Raw genomic sequence first — 14,671 nt, 5'->3', positions numbered from 1 at the left:
TATTATTATTATTATTATTATTATTATTATTATTATTATTATTATTGTGAAAGAGTACCGTTGTCAAATACTTTCATTATTGGCCACTAGGTGGTATTGCTTGAAATGACAGATACTCAGTAATTACCATCTGAAGGCTTCAGAGATTTTACTACCGATTTCCCTATTCCAAGAGCAATTAATACACTATCTGTAATATTTCATAGAGTATTACGAAAAACAATGCTTGTAATATAAATGCCTCCCCTACGATTTATAATTTTATAAGCTTGCAAGTAGAAAATTCTATCAAGGTCGCTGAGGTTCTCAGATCTCCCCAACACTTAAACATTGCATCCCAATTAGAACTTGAATTCAAACCTTAGAAAGTATTGAGTTTAACTTTGCGCGGACATTCTTCAATTTCTGATCAGTTAACCACTATAATAACTTTGAAAAATGTGATTTCTTTCTATTGGCATTATCTGTGAAAAGCATTTTTAAAATAAAGTAGGATTTTTTTTAAATAGAAAGTTTTATGTATTTGTATATATATCAATACCTTTGCTCTATTTTGTTGTTTGTTTCCTTTCTGGTTTCAATTTTGAAATTCGATTTTTATTTGTGTAGTGAAATACAGTAAAGATCAGAAATTGGGTAATCTAGATTGTTTCCCAGCAAAATCTATAGTCTATTTTCATGTGTACATTGGGCCTTATGGTAAGTTTTGTATTTTGTTTCTGCTAAGTATACAAAATGCCTAATTAATCCAAATTTATTTATTATCTATGTGACCTAGTTTTTTTAATTTTTTTAAAAAAAATCAGAGACTGACCTAGTTTATTAAAGATAATATTTCTTTTCTGTTTAATATGTTCCATTCTTTTATACGTTTACTGTTGGCAGAACTTCATAGAAGCAAACTTTTTTGTTAGTCATTCCCTTCCCGAAAAAAATAACCACACACCCTAAAGTATTTCGTAAAATGTTACCAAAGTAAGATCTGTAGTTTGCCCTCCTTTCCTTATAATTTACAAATACATAAATTTTGTCACAATCACTGAAGTTCTCAGTCCTCTCTTACTAAAACTTCGTGACCCAATTAGAATTTCAATTTGAAATTGATGAAGCATTATATTTAACCCTGGCCGATGCCTTTGCACTTTTGATGAGTACATCGTTATAATAAGTTTAGAAAAATGAAAAATGAAATCTTTAAGTTTTACGTCCCACGGTTATGCTGGGTAGGCTAAAGGAGACGATGATAATGAGAAATGAATGAAATAGTGGAATGAAGAAAGTGGTAGAAAACTGATGAACCCCGAGAAAACCCACTCATATGGTGTTTGTCCACCACAAAGTTCATTTGCAGTGCGCTAGGATCGAACCAATGACCCCATGCATCACAGGTGAACGCTCTACCACTGAGCCACCGCGGCCCCCTGTAAGTTTAGAGAATATGATTTCTTTATATTATTATGTGATAAGGACATTCCTAAAGAAGACAAAATAAATTTTAGAGAAAAAATAAGCAAGAAAAGTTTAAATTCCATTTTTTGTAAAGAAAAAATTAATATTTTCTGTTCTAATTTGTTGTTATTTTCATTCTAATTTTAATTTTGAAATTTTATTTTACGTGTTTGGGTTACAGTAGATAATGAAGTTGAGTAATCTAGAACTTATTTTTCAGTTAAAGTTGAATTCATTTATCACTGATGAATTTAGCATGTTATTATTATTATTATTATTATTATTATTATTTTATATGTAAACTGTCTATGTCATAATTATGATGTAACTAATTTTATTGTATTCTTGGTGCACTTGTGGCTGTAAAGTTGTTCTTGCCAATAAACTGCTTCAAATTATTATTATTATTATTATTATTATTATTATTATTATTATTATTATTATTATTATTATTATTATTATTATTATTTTATTACTAGCAGAATACCTGTTCTTCGCACGGGAACAATACGTTTCATTTTGGATATAAAGTACTAATGGGGGCTGAATTTGGATCTAAATGGCATCAGAAGTGTGTTTGTTTGTCTCAGCGACCCTAAAAACTATTCAATCGACACTAAAATCGGTCATTTTCGATCATTTATATGAATAGCTTTCCCTCCCCCAAGTTGCGGGGCTGAATTTGGATTTAATCGGCATCGGAAGTACCACTGTTCATCTTAGCGACACCGGAAACTATGGATTTGACACTAATATCGGTCATTTTTGATCATTTTTAAATATCTTCCCCTCTCCCTCCTCCAAGTTGCACCGTCAAAGTGGAATGATATCATTGCTCCCAGGCCCGTACCTCATCCATGTTGAAAGTTTTATGGAAATCCGGATGGTTCGAGAGTAATTGAGTCACAAACACAGTCACTTTCATTTTATACACATAGATTATTATTATTAACACAAGTACGTTGTTTGAGGTTTTTTTTTTCTTTCATATCAACACAACCGTACATATACATACACACAAACATGTAGGATACACTGGTATTAAAACTGAATAAACAAACAAAATTGCATTTCATACCACTAGGTTCAAATATATACTTCGAAGCTATGAAAATATTGATTATTTTTTTATATTATGATTGAGTTTGTTTATTATATTACTGTGATGTATTTTTAATGTACAGAATAGAAACAATTTTTAATTGCAATAGCCATTCAAAAGAAATGAAAATCTAGAAATATTTGCTGAGTTGTGATATTGAAGTATTGTGCAAATATAACATATGTAAAGCGTAGTAAGATTTTGCAAGGAAATTGAGTAAAATTTATTGAAATAGAAAAAAGCTACATAAATTTTGTAGTAAAAGACAAATGCTTGTAACTAATAACTTACACACTGTAATGTTAGAAACACATACTAATAGCTGTATATACTTCAAAATCCAAATATAGTTCTTCACTACAATGGGTAACTCATCCTCGCAAACTATACCAAGACAATTCAGACAGCAAGTCAGATTTTGAATAATATTTTATCCCTCAAAACTTATTGAAGTTCCTCTATAAAATCCTTGTTTCAGCCTTAGAATATGTATAATCGTAATGGTAATTCAATTAACAGGAATACAACTGTTCATGTATATTACTTGAAGATTCCTTGACAAGAAATGGTAAAATATTTTTTTATTATGTGACGTATGAACTTGTAAAGGTCTAAAAAGAATACCATATTTATCAAAGAGTAAACCCAAGTGCTAGAGAAAGCTTATTTTTATTTTATTTTATTTTTATTTTTATTTTATTTTTTGTACAAGTATGAGAATATAATTTATATGGAGTTTTTTCTGACAGGAAGTACTTGCGTTAAATTTATTTTTGTTAGTAGTATAATGGTTTCAATTATATTTAGTTATTTCATTAAATGCGTTATTTATTACTTGTGCACAGATATTTCCCACACAAATCAACAACAACAAACCTTGCACTTATCACAGACTTTATAGCAAATTCGTTAGATGTAGGATGTCAGGTTGATGTAATATATATAGATTTTGAAAAGGCATTTGACAGAGTCAATCACAAGGTACTATTACATAAGCTAGGCGAATATAATTTCTCTTCTCCCTTGATCAAGTTCTTTTCATCATATTTAAATCATCGAAAACAAACTGTTATCTACAAGGAATATAAATCATCTGATTATATTGCATATTCTGGAATTCCCCAGGGCTCTAATCTAGGTCCGTTATTGTTCCTTTTATTCATTAACGATCTCCCTGATCATATATTATTAAGTAACAAATTGCTTTTTGCTGATGACCTCAAAATATATGGTAGGATAAAGACCATCCATGACTGTCTCGATTTACAACGTGACATGGAAAATATTGCTAATTGGTGTTCTCTTAACAAACTTAATGTAAACATAAACAAATGTAACATTTTATCGTTTACCAGAAACAAAAGTCAAATAGAGTTTGATTACTCAATGAATCAGATCTTACTAAATAGATTAAATTCAGTCAGAGATCTTGGAGTTATATTTGATACGAAACTGACATTTAATAACCATATAGAGAACATAGTTAACGAATCTTTCAAGATGTTAGGGTTCACAATTAGAATTGGAAAGGAATTTAACAATAGTACTACACTAACAAAAATGTATTATGCCTATGTGCGATCAAAACTGGAATATGCTGCTGTGATTTGGAACCCATCACAACAGCAATACAGACACCAACTGGAAAAGGTCCAATCTAAATTTATCAAATACTTGACGTACAAGACAACTGGAATCTATCCAAATTATGAAAATTATCTAACATTAATAGACAACTTCTGTATCCCTACACTTGAACAAAGGCGAAATGTGACAAGCCAGATTTGATTTTTCTCCATAAAATAGTACAAAACGAATTTAATTGTACAGATCTCATATCAACATTAAATTTTCATGTCCCAACACTTAAAACTCGTGCTAATAACTCTGGTCTGTTTTATTGCAAAAAAGCAAGGACCAACCGTATTATTGAAATCACCAATTTGGAGAATGTGTTCTACTTATAACAAAATATGTATCAAACACAAAGAAATTGACATCTGCAATATGAACTCTATGTTTAAGAAAACTATTGTAAATGTATTATGTAATACACCAACACTATAATTGGGCTTATGTCTGTTGTGTTGATGGCAAATAAATAAATAAATAAATTTGTGTCGTTTGCTTTAGTGTGTATATGCTGTATATACAGTGACACCTCTCTAAAGTTGTATAAGTTTGCGTTTGCTACTAACCTGACTTTGATCCTCAATGGAAGACATATGGTGGCTGTAGATCCAACCTTATATAGACGTTATTTTTGTTTGTATTCGTAGTTTAAAATGTTTGTTCTAAATGGAATATTAAGTACTAGGATACTTTGAATATCTATTTACATCGAGAGTTAGTTATGCCAAATTAACAAGATGCTGTCTTATTATCGTTTTGTTGATTTACATTGGTAAAGTACATAATAATTATGTTCTTTGTATGTATTTACTGTTTTATTGCTAATAAAACTCCAACTGACCACAGCAATATATATATATTTTAAGAGTACATATCTTGCTTTGGTTAGTTGAAATTTTCTTAGCAATCTTGAATTTATTGCCTGTAATACTGAATTCTCTTAAATTAAGACTTATTTTCTTTACTTAAAGCCACAATGTTTATTGCCTGAATTCTATCACAATTTAATTAATTTTCTGTGTGTAAAACAACATTTATCACCTCTGATATACCAAAGTGTGTCTTATTTTTACTTGTATTTGAGAATTTACTTCCTTCTAGAAGAGTTAATGCTAGCTGGCTTCGGAAAGGAAAAAATGAAATGAAATATTTCAGTTTAACGTCCAACGATTATACCCTGTAGGAAAAGCTGGCATCTTTAATCTTCTGAATCGTTAAGCGTGCGAAGGGAATACTGAATTGAAAGGACTAATTTTATATTGATAAGTATCCACTGAAACGATTAGCTATCAACAGAACTAGTCTGGAAAAGAAAATAATAAACGAAAAACAGGTAAACTGACAAATATTGTCTTACTCAAGACATATGTAACACTTTATTATTATTATTATTATTATTGGAAGGAGGGAAGGGCTGATAATACGAATTTGCTATACTTCTTTCCAAAAAGTACGGTTGCTGTTTGAGCCAACTTCTCTTAGAACAATCCTTATCTCATGAAATTTCCCATTGTCTCGAATTCGTTTCAAATATTCTGATCTTTTATACGTTTTTTCTGAAGAACAAATATTTCGGGTACTAACAAATACATTTCAGCAGGGGTTCTCAACCTTTTTCCTTTGAGGCACACCGAAACACGTTTCAAACTTTCGCGACACTTCTGCATGTGACTTTTGCCCTAGATTCAAAAAAGAACACTGAAGTTTCTTGAATAGATTTAAATATATTTCTTTAACAGAACTTTACAATATTTTGACGAATTTATTAGTGTTATATGTATTTTTTTTAGTCTGTACTTGTTTTAAATGTAATATTAAGTACTAGGTTCTCTGAAATTTCTATTTTCATGTCAAAATAATAATATGCAGTATTATAATGATTTGTGGTCATTTCGTTGTTCTACATTGGTTAGAATTCTTGATAATTAGTTATCTTTCTTGTGGAAAGTTATTTTCTGTCTGTAATACTTCTTCTTCTTCATGGCACTACAGCTCTTTGACGAGCCTTCGCCTCTGTCAGAATCTGCCTCCACTTCTTTCGGTCTGCCGCACTCGCCTTCCAGTTCCGTATTCCCATTTCCTTCATGTCCTCTAGGACCGTGTCCCACCATCTCCTCCTTGGTCTTCCCCTCGTTCTCTTTCCTTCGATGTTAGCGAAGAAGATTTTCTTCACTACTCTTTCTTCCCCCATTCTGACAATATGTCCCACCCATTGCAAACGACTAAGTTTGATGTGCGTTACTATGTCTACGTCGTCGTACTTATTGTAGAGTTCATTATTATATCTTATTCGGTATGTATTTTGGTCTACCTTCACACCTCCATATATTTTCCTTAAAATCTTCCTTTCAAAGTTCCCTAGTAGTTGCATTTCCTCTTTCCGTATAGTCCAGCATTCTGATCCATATGTTACTACGGGCCTGATTAATGTTCTGTATATCCTGGTTTTTGTAGTTTTAGAGATGAGATTTGATTTTAGAAGGGGTAGCAGTGCAAAATATGCTCTGTTCGCAGTGGTGATTCTTCTTTTGACTTCCTCACTTTGGTCATTATTTGAAGTGATTGTTGTTCCTAGGTAGATAAATTCATTCACTATTTCGAAGTTGTGTGATTCTATATTTATGTGTGTCCCGATTCTTTTCAGATGTCCTGTGTTCTTAGATACGACTAGAAGTTTGGTTTTTCCTTCATTTATTTCAAGTCCTACTTGTTTCGCTTCTTTCTCCAGGTCTATAAACGCTTCTTTTACTGCTTTCAGACTTCTTCCAATGATGTTAATATCGTCTGCATACCCTAGAATTTGATGGCTATTGGTCGTTAGGGTCCCTGTTCTTTTTATGCCTGATCGTCTTACTGCTGCTTCTAGTACCAGGTTAAATAGTATGGGGGCTAGTCCATCTCCCTGTCTGACACCTTTCTGCACTGGGAACGCCTCTGACATATCGCTTCCTATTTTTACTTGGGCTTTCGATTCCTTTGTACTGATTTTACATAACTGAACTAGCTTTCCGGGTATCCCTAATTCCTGGAGTGCATTCCACATTTGCTTCCTATTTATCTTGTCGTATGCTGTTCTGAAGTCTATGAATAAGTGATACGTGGTTATGTTTTTTTCCCAGAATTTTTCAAGTGTCTGTCGGATTGTGAATATTTGGTCCGTGGTTGATCGTCCTTTTCTAAAGCCACCCTGATATTCTCCTACCAGTGCTTCGTAATATGCTTCCAGTCTATTGCGTATGATGGTTGTAAATATTTTATATGCTGTTGTGAGTAATGTGATTGCTCTATAGTTATCGCATGATAGTTGGTCTCCTTTTTTATGTATGGGGTTTATTATCCCTGTTTTCCATTCTTCAGGTATGTCTCTCGGGTCATTCCAAATTTTGCAGATCAGTTTGTGTAGAGCAATCACTATTTCCTCTCCTCCTTTCTTAAGTAGCTCTGCCGCTCTTGTGTCAATTCCCGGTGCTTTGTTGTTTTTAGATTTTTTATTGCTTCTTTAACCTCTTGAAGTGTTGGGGTCTCTGTTTGCATCTCTCTAGTTTCTTTGTTTTCGAAATTTGTCTGATCTGTTTCATCTGGTTCGTCTTGGAAAGTTCTTTCGTAGTATCTAGACCACCGGTTCAGTATCTCTTCCTTGGAGTTTAGTATGCTGTTGCCTTCATCCCTAATTGCAGTGCAGTATGGCTTAAACCCTCTTTTTAGTTGTTTAACTTCCTTGTAAAAGAACCTTGTTTCCCCTCTATATCGTACGTTCTCAAGTTCTGCTATTTTGCTCTCTATACTAGATTTTTTCTTTTGTCGGAGTAGTTTTTTGGCTTTTCTCCTGGCTTCATTGTAAATTTCTTGTCTTTCCCTTGTTCTGTGAGTTAGCATGTTGTTCCTAGCTATATTCCGTTCCTTTATTGTTATCTCGCACTCGCTGTCAAACCAGTCGTTCCGTTGAGGTTTGTTCCTTTCTCCTATTGTTTCTTCTGCTGCTCTAACTATGTTGTCTTTTATTGATGTCCATGTATCGTTGACGTTTTGTTTTCCTGTCCATTGTGTTTCCTCCATATATTGAGTGATTTTGCTCCTATATTCGTTGACTCTTTGTTCGTCCCTTAATTTCTCTATGTCCCATTTCTTGACTTGGGGCATGTTGGGCTTCCGTTGTGTGCTTATTTTTGTGTAGATACGGGTTACTACCAAATAGTGATCGGAGTCTATGTTAGCTCCCCTCCTTGTTTTCACGTCTTGTATATTGCAACTGTGTCTGCTGTCTACTACAACATGGTCAATCTGATTTTCGGTCTTCCCGTCCGGTGATCTCCATGTTACCTTGTGTATTCTTTTATGTGGGAACCATGTGCTAGATATGGTCATGTTCTTGGAAGCTGCAAAGTCAATTAACCTTATGCCGTTGCCGTTTGTTGTTTCATGCGCGCTATATTTCCCTATCACCGGGTAGAAGCAGCTTTCTTTACCGATTTTTGCATTCATGTCACCTACTATTACTTTCATATCATACTTCGGACATTCGTCATATGCTTTTTCCAGCTGGTTATAGAACTCGTCCTTGACTCTATCATCCTTTTCTTCGGTTGGTGCGTGGGCTGTGATAATGGTTATGTTGTATGGATTTGCTCTTACTCTGATTTTACATATCCTGTCGCTGACTGGCGTGAAGCTAATTATTTTACTACGTATTTGACCCCTGACTATGAATCCCGTTCCAAATTCTTTCTTTTTGTTGTTTCCACTGAAATAGATGGTTTCCTTTTGTCTTTGGTGAATGCCTTTGTTGTCCCATCTCATCTCTTGTATGCCACATATGTCTATGTTATATTTCTGAATTTCGTTTGTTAGTTCTTGCAGGGCGCCCGGTCTATGTAGTGTTCTAACATTCCACGTTCCAAGTACCAGTTCTTTGTCCTTTTTTCGTTTCCGGTCCGGCTTTCCCTTAATCCGTCCATTCCGAGGCGATTCTTCCGGTCTTCTAACAGTAGTTTTTTTTCCGGGGCCAAGTTGTCGGCCTGACGCCCAACCCCCAACCTGGAGGACCAGGCCCGACTTCTTCCGTCCCCTTACTTTCCACAGGGATTTTTACCACAGAGGTTTTATACCCTGCCTCCGGTAAGGGTTAACAGCACCACCACTTGAAGGCGAAGTCGGACTTGGATGGGAGAGGTGTGAGGCTTCATTTCAAAAACAGATCTGCCATTCGGTGCACTTCACCACCCGAATAGGTGCCCTGTAATACTTAATCCTATTTAATTATGTTGTATTTGTGTAACACTACTGCCTCTGATATTGAATTCAACCGATTTTTGTCTTATTTTCATTTGTATTCAAGAATTCTCTTCGCTCTAGTAAGTTTCATTGTAGCTAGTTTGAGCGAGATACTTCAGTAAGAAAAAAAACTTTTTTCGTTAATCTTCACCTGAGTCACTGAATGTGGAAGAGAATACTAAATTGGAAGAAAACTGAAATGAAATTAAATCTTTAAGTTTTACGTCCCACGAATATGCCGTTAGGCTAAAGGAGACGGTGATGATGAGAGATGAGTGAAATACGGGAATAAAGAAAGTGGGAGGAAACGGAAGAACCCCGAGAAAGCCCACGAGCACGGTGTTTGTTCACCACAAAGTCTACACGGCGAGAGCTGGCATCGAACCAGGGACCCCAAGCACCGGAGGTGAACGCTCTACCCCTGAGCCACCTTGCCCCCATACAAAATAGGAAGAGTTAATTTGAATTTGGTAAGTGTCCTCTGAAACATTTAGTTATCGTAATAAACGGAGAAAAAAGGAAAATTGACTAAAATTCTCTTATTCAAGTCAAATGTGAATATTATTTGTATAGTAAATTCAAATTTGATACGTTTCCAAAAATAGGGTCTCCATTTGCAATAGTTTCTCTAAGAAAAGTCCCTTATTCATGAAATGTTCCACTGTTCTAAATTTAGTTTAAATGTGCTGATTTTTATATACATCTATCTTACAAAAAGAAAAAAAAAGTTTCGGTTAGTAAGGAATAATATTTAGAAATGCATTTGTTTATAATGATGTGACATTCCTGGTGGTAACTCCCAAAATTTCATTCGATTTATACTGTAGTATTACTTTTGTCCTACTCCAATAACCATGCAATAGGTCCACTAAATAGAATTCCTAAATAGTAAATATTCGACTCTCTTACCAGTAAATACTTAGCTTTGTCGCTATTCTGCGGAAGACCCACTTTCAAATCCAAATAAAAGTACTTGTTTCGGTTTCCATGTTAAATTAGAACTCTGTATCTCGTTATAGCCTTTTGTACTGATAAGGGACATTAAATTAAACAAAAATAAATAAAACGCATACCATAGTGATGATTTTTGTGCTGCATTGTATGTTGAAATAACACGAAATATTCTTGAATAGAGTTATAAATTATTCCAATATTTTGATGTATTCATTAATATTATATTACAAAATTAATCCTATACATTATTTTTAGTAATATGTAGTTCTCTGTTTGAATGTAATACAGTTGACTATCTTTTAATCGTCCATCTACCAAGAAATAAGTCATTTTCGTTATCAGCTGCCCCCGATGCTCCACAAAAATATGTCTTTCCTTTGTTTAGTAAATGTATATATACGAGGTTTGTCCGGAAAATACGTATAAAAGTTGAATAAGAACTTTATTTTACAATTATTCAGGTATTATAATATGGTCTCCTTCAAAGTACTCTCCCTTAGACAAGATACACTTCTGCCAACGCCGTTTCCACTGTTGATAACATTGCTGAAAGTCTACAGTTGGGATGCTGTTCAGTTGCCGTGTCGTTTCTGCCTTGATGGCTTCCACATCTCCCAAGTGCCGCCCCCGAAGCACCATTTTGCATTTCGGGAACAGGAAAAAAATCACAAGGGGCTAAATCGGGTGAACAAGGCGAATGGTCTGTCACGGTGATTGAGCTTCGGGTAAAAAACTCCCGCACAACGAGCGACGTGTGAGCGGGCGCATTGTCGTGATGAAGGATCCACCTGCCCCCTTGTGCCAAATCCGGTCGAACTCGGGCCGCACGAGCTCTGAGACGTCTCAAAACTTCCACGTAAAACTGTCCGTTCACACTCTGGCGGGGAGGGACAAATTCCTTGTGAACAATGCCCCTAGAATCAAAGAAAACAATCAACATTGTCTTCACATTGGATCTTGCTTTTCGCGACTCTTTTGTTCTCCGTTCTTCTGGTAGCTTCCAGTCCTTGCTTTGAGATTTGAGCTCCACATCGAATTCGTAAAACCAGGACTCGTCTCCAGTGATGACTCCGTTGAGAAAGTCCCCTCTTTCCTCTGCTTCCAACCAATCTTCACAGCACTCAACCCTCTTTGCTTTCTGTTCTGGAGTCAAGAGCTTCGGTACGATTTTCGCACACAATTTCTTCATTTCAAGTTTTTGTGTCAGAATTTCGTGAACGATTGTTTTGGGAATTGACAGCTCGTCAGCAATCATTCTGACTGTCAATCTACGGTCTTTAAGAACACAAGTCCGAATTCATTCAACATTTTCATCAGAACTCGATGTCGACGGGCGTCCTGAGCGAGGGTCTCACCCCGCGAGAGTGTCTTTTTTAACCACTTGTTCACGGTTGGTTCCTTCAGAGAATTATCTCCGTACACTTGTTCCAAACACTCAAAAGTCTCACGGCCATTCTTACCTAGCTTTGCAAGAAACTTGATGTTGATGCGCTGTTCCTCAATCAGAGAGAGCTCCATGCCGACGGCAGGTGAAACAGGGTAACTTTCAACAAGTAGCCACACACTTCTACTGACACGCAGAGCGCTCTGACTCGAACTGAGCGTGGCTACAGCAGTAGTGCCACCTGGCGGTGACTGCAACCTGTAAAATAAAGTTGTTATTCAACATTTATACGTATTTTCCGGACAAACCTCGTAAAATATGAACTGTACTTCATTACTGTACTGCACATATACTTCATACAGTATTGTAGACTCAATCATATATTTTCAGTTTTGTGTCTTTCTTCAATCAATACATATACACTTAAATAAGTATGAGGTCTACGTGATAGTCTAGTGTATTTTATTCAATATACAGTATTTTGTGTGGATTATGTGATAGTCTAGTGTGCTTTATTCAATATACAGTATTTTGTGTGGTTCGTGTGATAGTCTAGTGTGCTTTCTTCAACATGCAGTATTTTGTATGGGTTTTGTGATAGTCTAGTGTGATTTATTGAATATACAATATTTAGTATAGATCATGTGATAGTCAAGTGTACTTTATTCAACATTCAGTATTTTGTATGGTTTTTGTGATAGTCTAGCGCAGTGTTTCTCAAAGTGTGGGTCACGACTCATTGGGGGTCGTGTTTTTTTTTTTTTTTTTTTTGATCGCGAGTTTTTCCTTTCAATTATGAAAACCTTATTTTGATGGAGAAACATGTTATAAGGTACTATTCAGGAATTGAAAATTGGAAGCATTTGTTAATGAGTTGTAGAGTAAGTGGTTACTCAAAGCCCTGCCCTATTGTATAGTCAGTAGAGATGCTGTGTTAGGATGGAAAGAAAGTGGGTGAGTCAAAATCTGTCACAGGGAAGGGCATTGCGTCGGAAGTAGTGTTAGATCTTTCCATGGAAACACTTTAACCATCTATGCGCATGCGTATAATTTCATATAATAGATAAAGTTATTGAAAAAGAAATTTATGTTATACTTGCTCTATCATCACAGACTGATATTCTCCTACCAACATGGCCACTATATTCAAAAATGTACATTATAATACGATAAAAGAAACCAACTAAATTTTGCTTTATTAAAATAAGCATCGAGCTTAACTTTGTAGCACTCGTGGTCGCTCGGGGTGTTTACAACATTCCAAAATAAATTTTATGTTAATCTTTCATACGGTTGGTTATAGTTTGACATTGGTTGTAGTTTGACAAAATTCGAAGAAATCGGCAACAGTAACAATCCGGTCATCCAGTGACCTCTGTAAACTAACATGTCTCGCTAGATATTTCAGCGTCTCACCTATGCTATCGCAAACACTTTTGCCGTGGTTTGTGGCAAAATAGTTCCACTCACAAGTGAGTCCAAAATCACTCATGCAGGCATAAGTTGACAGTTTTTTTTTAAATAGTCTTTATATCGGGCTGCTGACCCATCTCCAAAGTAGATAACGTGTTTAATCTGAGAAAAAAAAATCGTTAACATACTTCAAAAGAATAACTTGGAAAGCATAAAATGTAACTGCATCGTGCTTTAACATATCACCTACACAACACAATGAAACATTTGATAACAGAAGTTACAGGATCTCTTAGGATGTTGCATTGAAAAAGATTAGAATGTTGCACAGTTGAGTAGAATATTGGTCCAGTGCTACTCTTAAACTTCATCTATATATATAAAAGAGAACGTACAAATCCTTTGTTAGCTCATCACGCTAATACGGCTGAACCAATTTCTTTCATTTTTGGGGGGTTATTAAGATTTGGACCCTAGATGGTTTTTATCATATCACTTTAATTTTCAATTACCAGTGTCTTGAGATAATTGACCATTCAAGTGTCCATAACGTAGAAATCCTTTGTTAGCTCATCATAGCTAAATCTAACCGTATTTATATGCAACCCACATGACCGTGTCACTCGGCGGGTTAACATAAATGACAGGCGATATAATGTTAACATTTACTGCAATCTTCTATGGTTTTTATCATATCACTTGAAAGCGAAAAAGTAAAAATTATCTAAGTAACAAAGTTTATTGCGTTCCGGGGTGACCCCAGCGAAGCGGGGTGAACGCTGCTAGTCTAGAATAATACAGGATTAGTTTTCAGCAAAATCAACTATAATTAAGCATGATTTGTCATCCAAAGTCTCTATTTTGTGTATTTGAAGTAATCACTCTGGGATTTGGCTATGAAGTGATGCTGCGCTAATTTGTCATTTTTTAATTACTAAAATCTCAATGAAGTCGTCTGTATGTTTTATCATTGTCTCCATTTGGGTTCTGTCAGTTTGAACCCATTGTTTGTACTTATATCTTCTAAGTGAGCCAGTTCTTTTAGTGCACAAACGAGATACTCGGTAGTTTGAAATGTTTCAATAGTTTTCATAATCGTCCATGATTTTGGAACTAATGACAGAATCTAAAAATGAAATCTTTAAGTTTAACGTCCCACGGTTATGCCGGTTAGGCTAAAGGAGACGGTGATAATGAGAGATGAGTGAAATGAAGAAAGTGGGAGGAAACGGGAGAACCCCGAGAAAACCCACGTGCACGGTGTTTGTCCACCACAAAGTCCACACGGCGCGAGCTGGGATCGAACCAGGGACCCCAAGCACCGGAGGTGAACGCTCTACCACTGAGCCACCGCGCCCCCTGATAGAATCTGAGTCCCTTCAGGAATGATACTTGAAGTTTCAACTTTCTTTCACAATTCATCTATTTAATCACCTCAATCTTGACAATTATAAACATTTTCAACA

At 35.3% G+C, this 14,671-nt stretch overlaps 1 protein-coding gene across 1 annotated transcript; it reads right to left on the bottom strand.

The window, feature by feature from the left end:
• Positions 1-7,594: 7,594 nt before the first annotated feature.
• On the bottom strand, positions 7,595-8,980 carry LOC145671718 (uncharacterized). Its single transcript, XM_081740920.1, has one exon. The coding sequence runs from the start codon at positions 8,978-8,980 to the stop codon at positions 7,595-7,597; it is 1,386 nt and encodes a 461-aa protein (XP_081597046.1).
• Positions 8,981-14,671: the final 5,691 nt, after the last annotated feature.

Source organism: Thermobia domestica, chromosome 15 (genome assembly GCF_964235325.1).
Source record: "Thermobia domestica chromosome 15, izTheDome1.hap1.1, whole genome shotgun sequence".
NCBI lineage: Eukaryota > Metazoa > Arthropoda > Insecta > Zygentoma > Lepismatidae > Thermobia > Thermobia domestica.
This window is presented reverse-complemented; position numbering and strand designations above follow the sequence as displayed.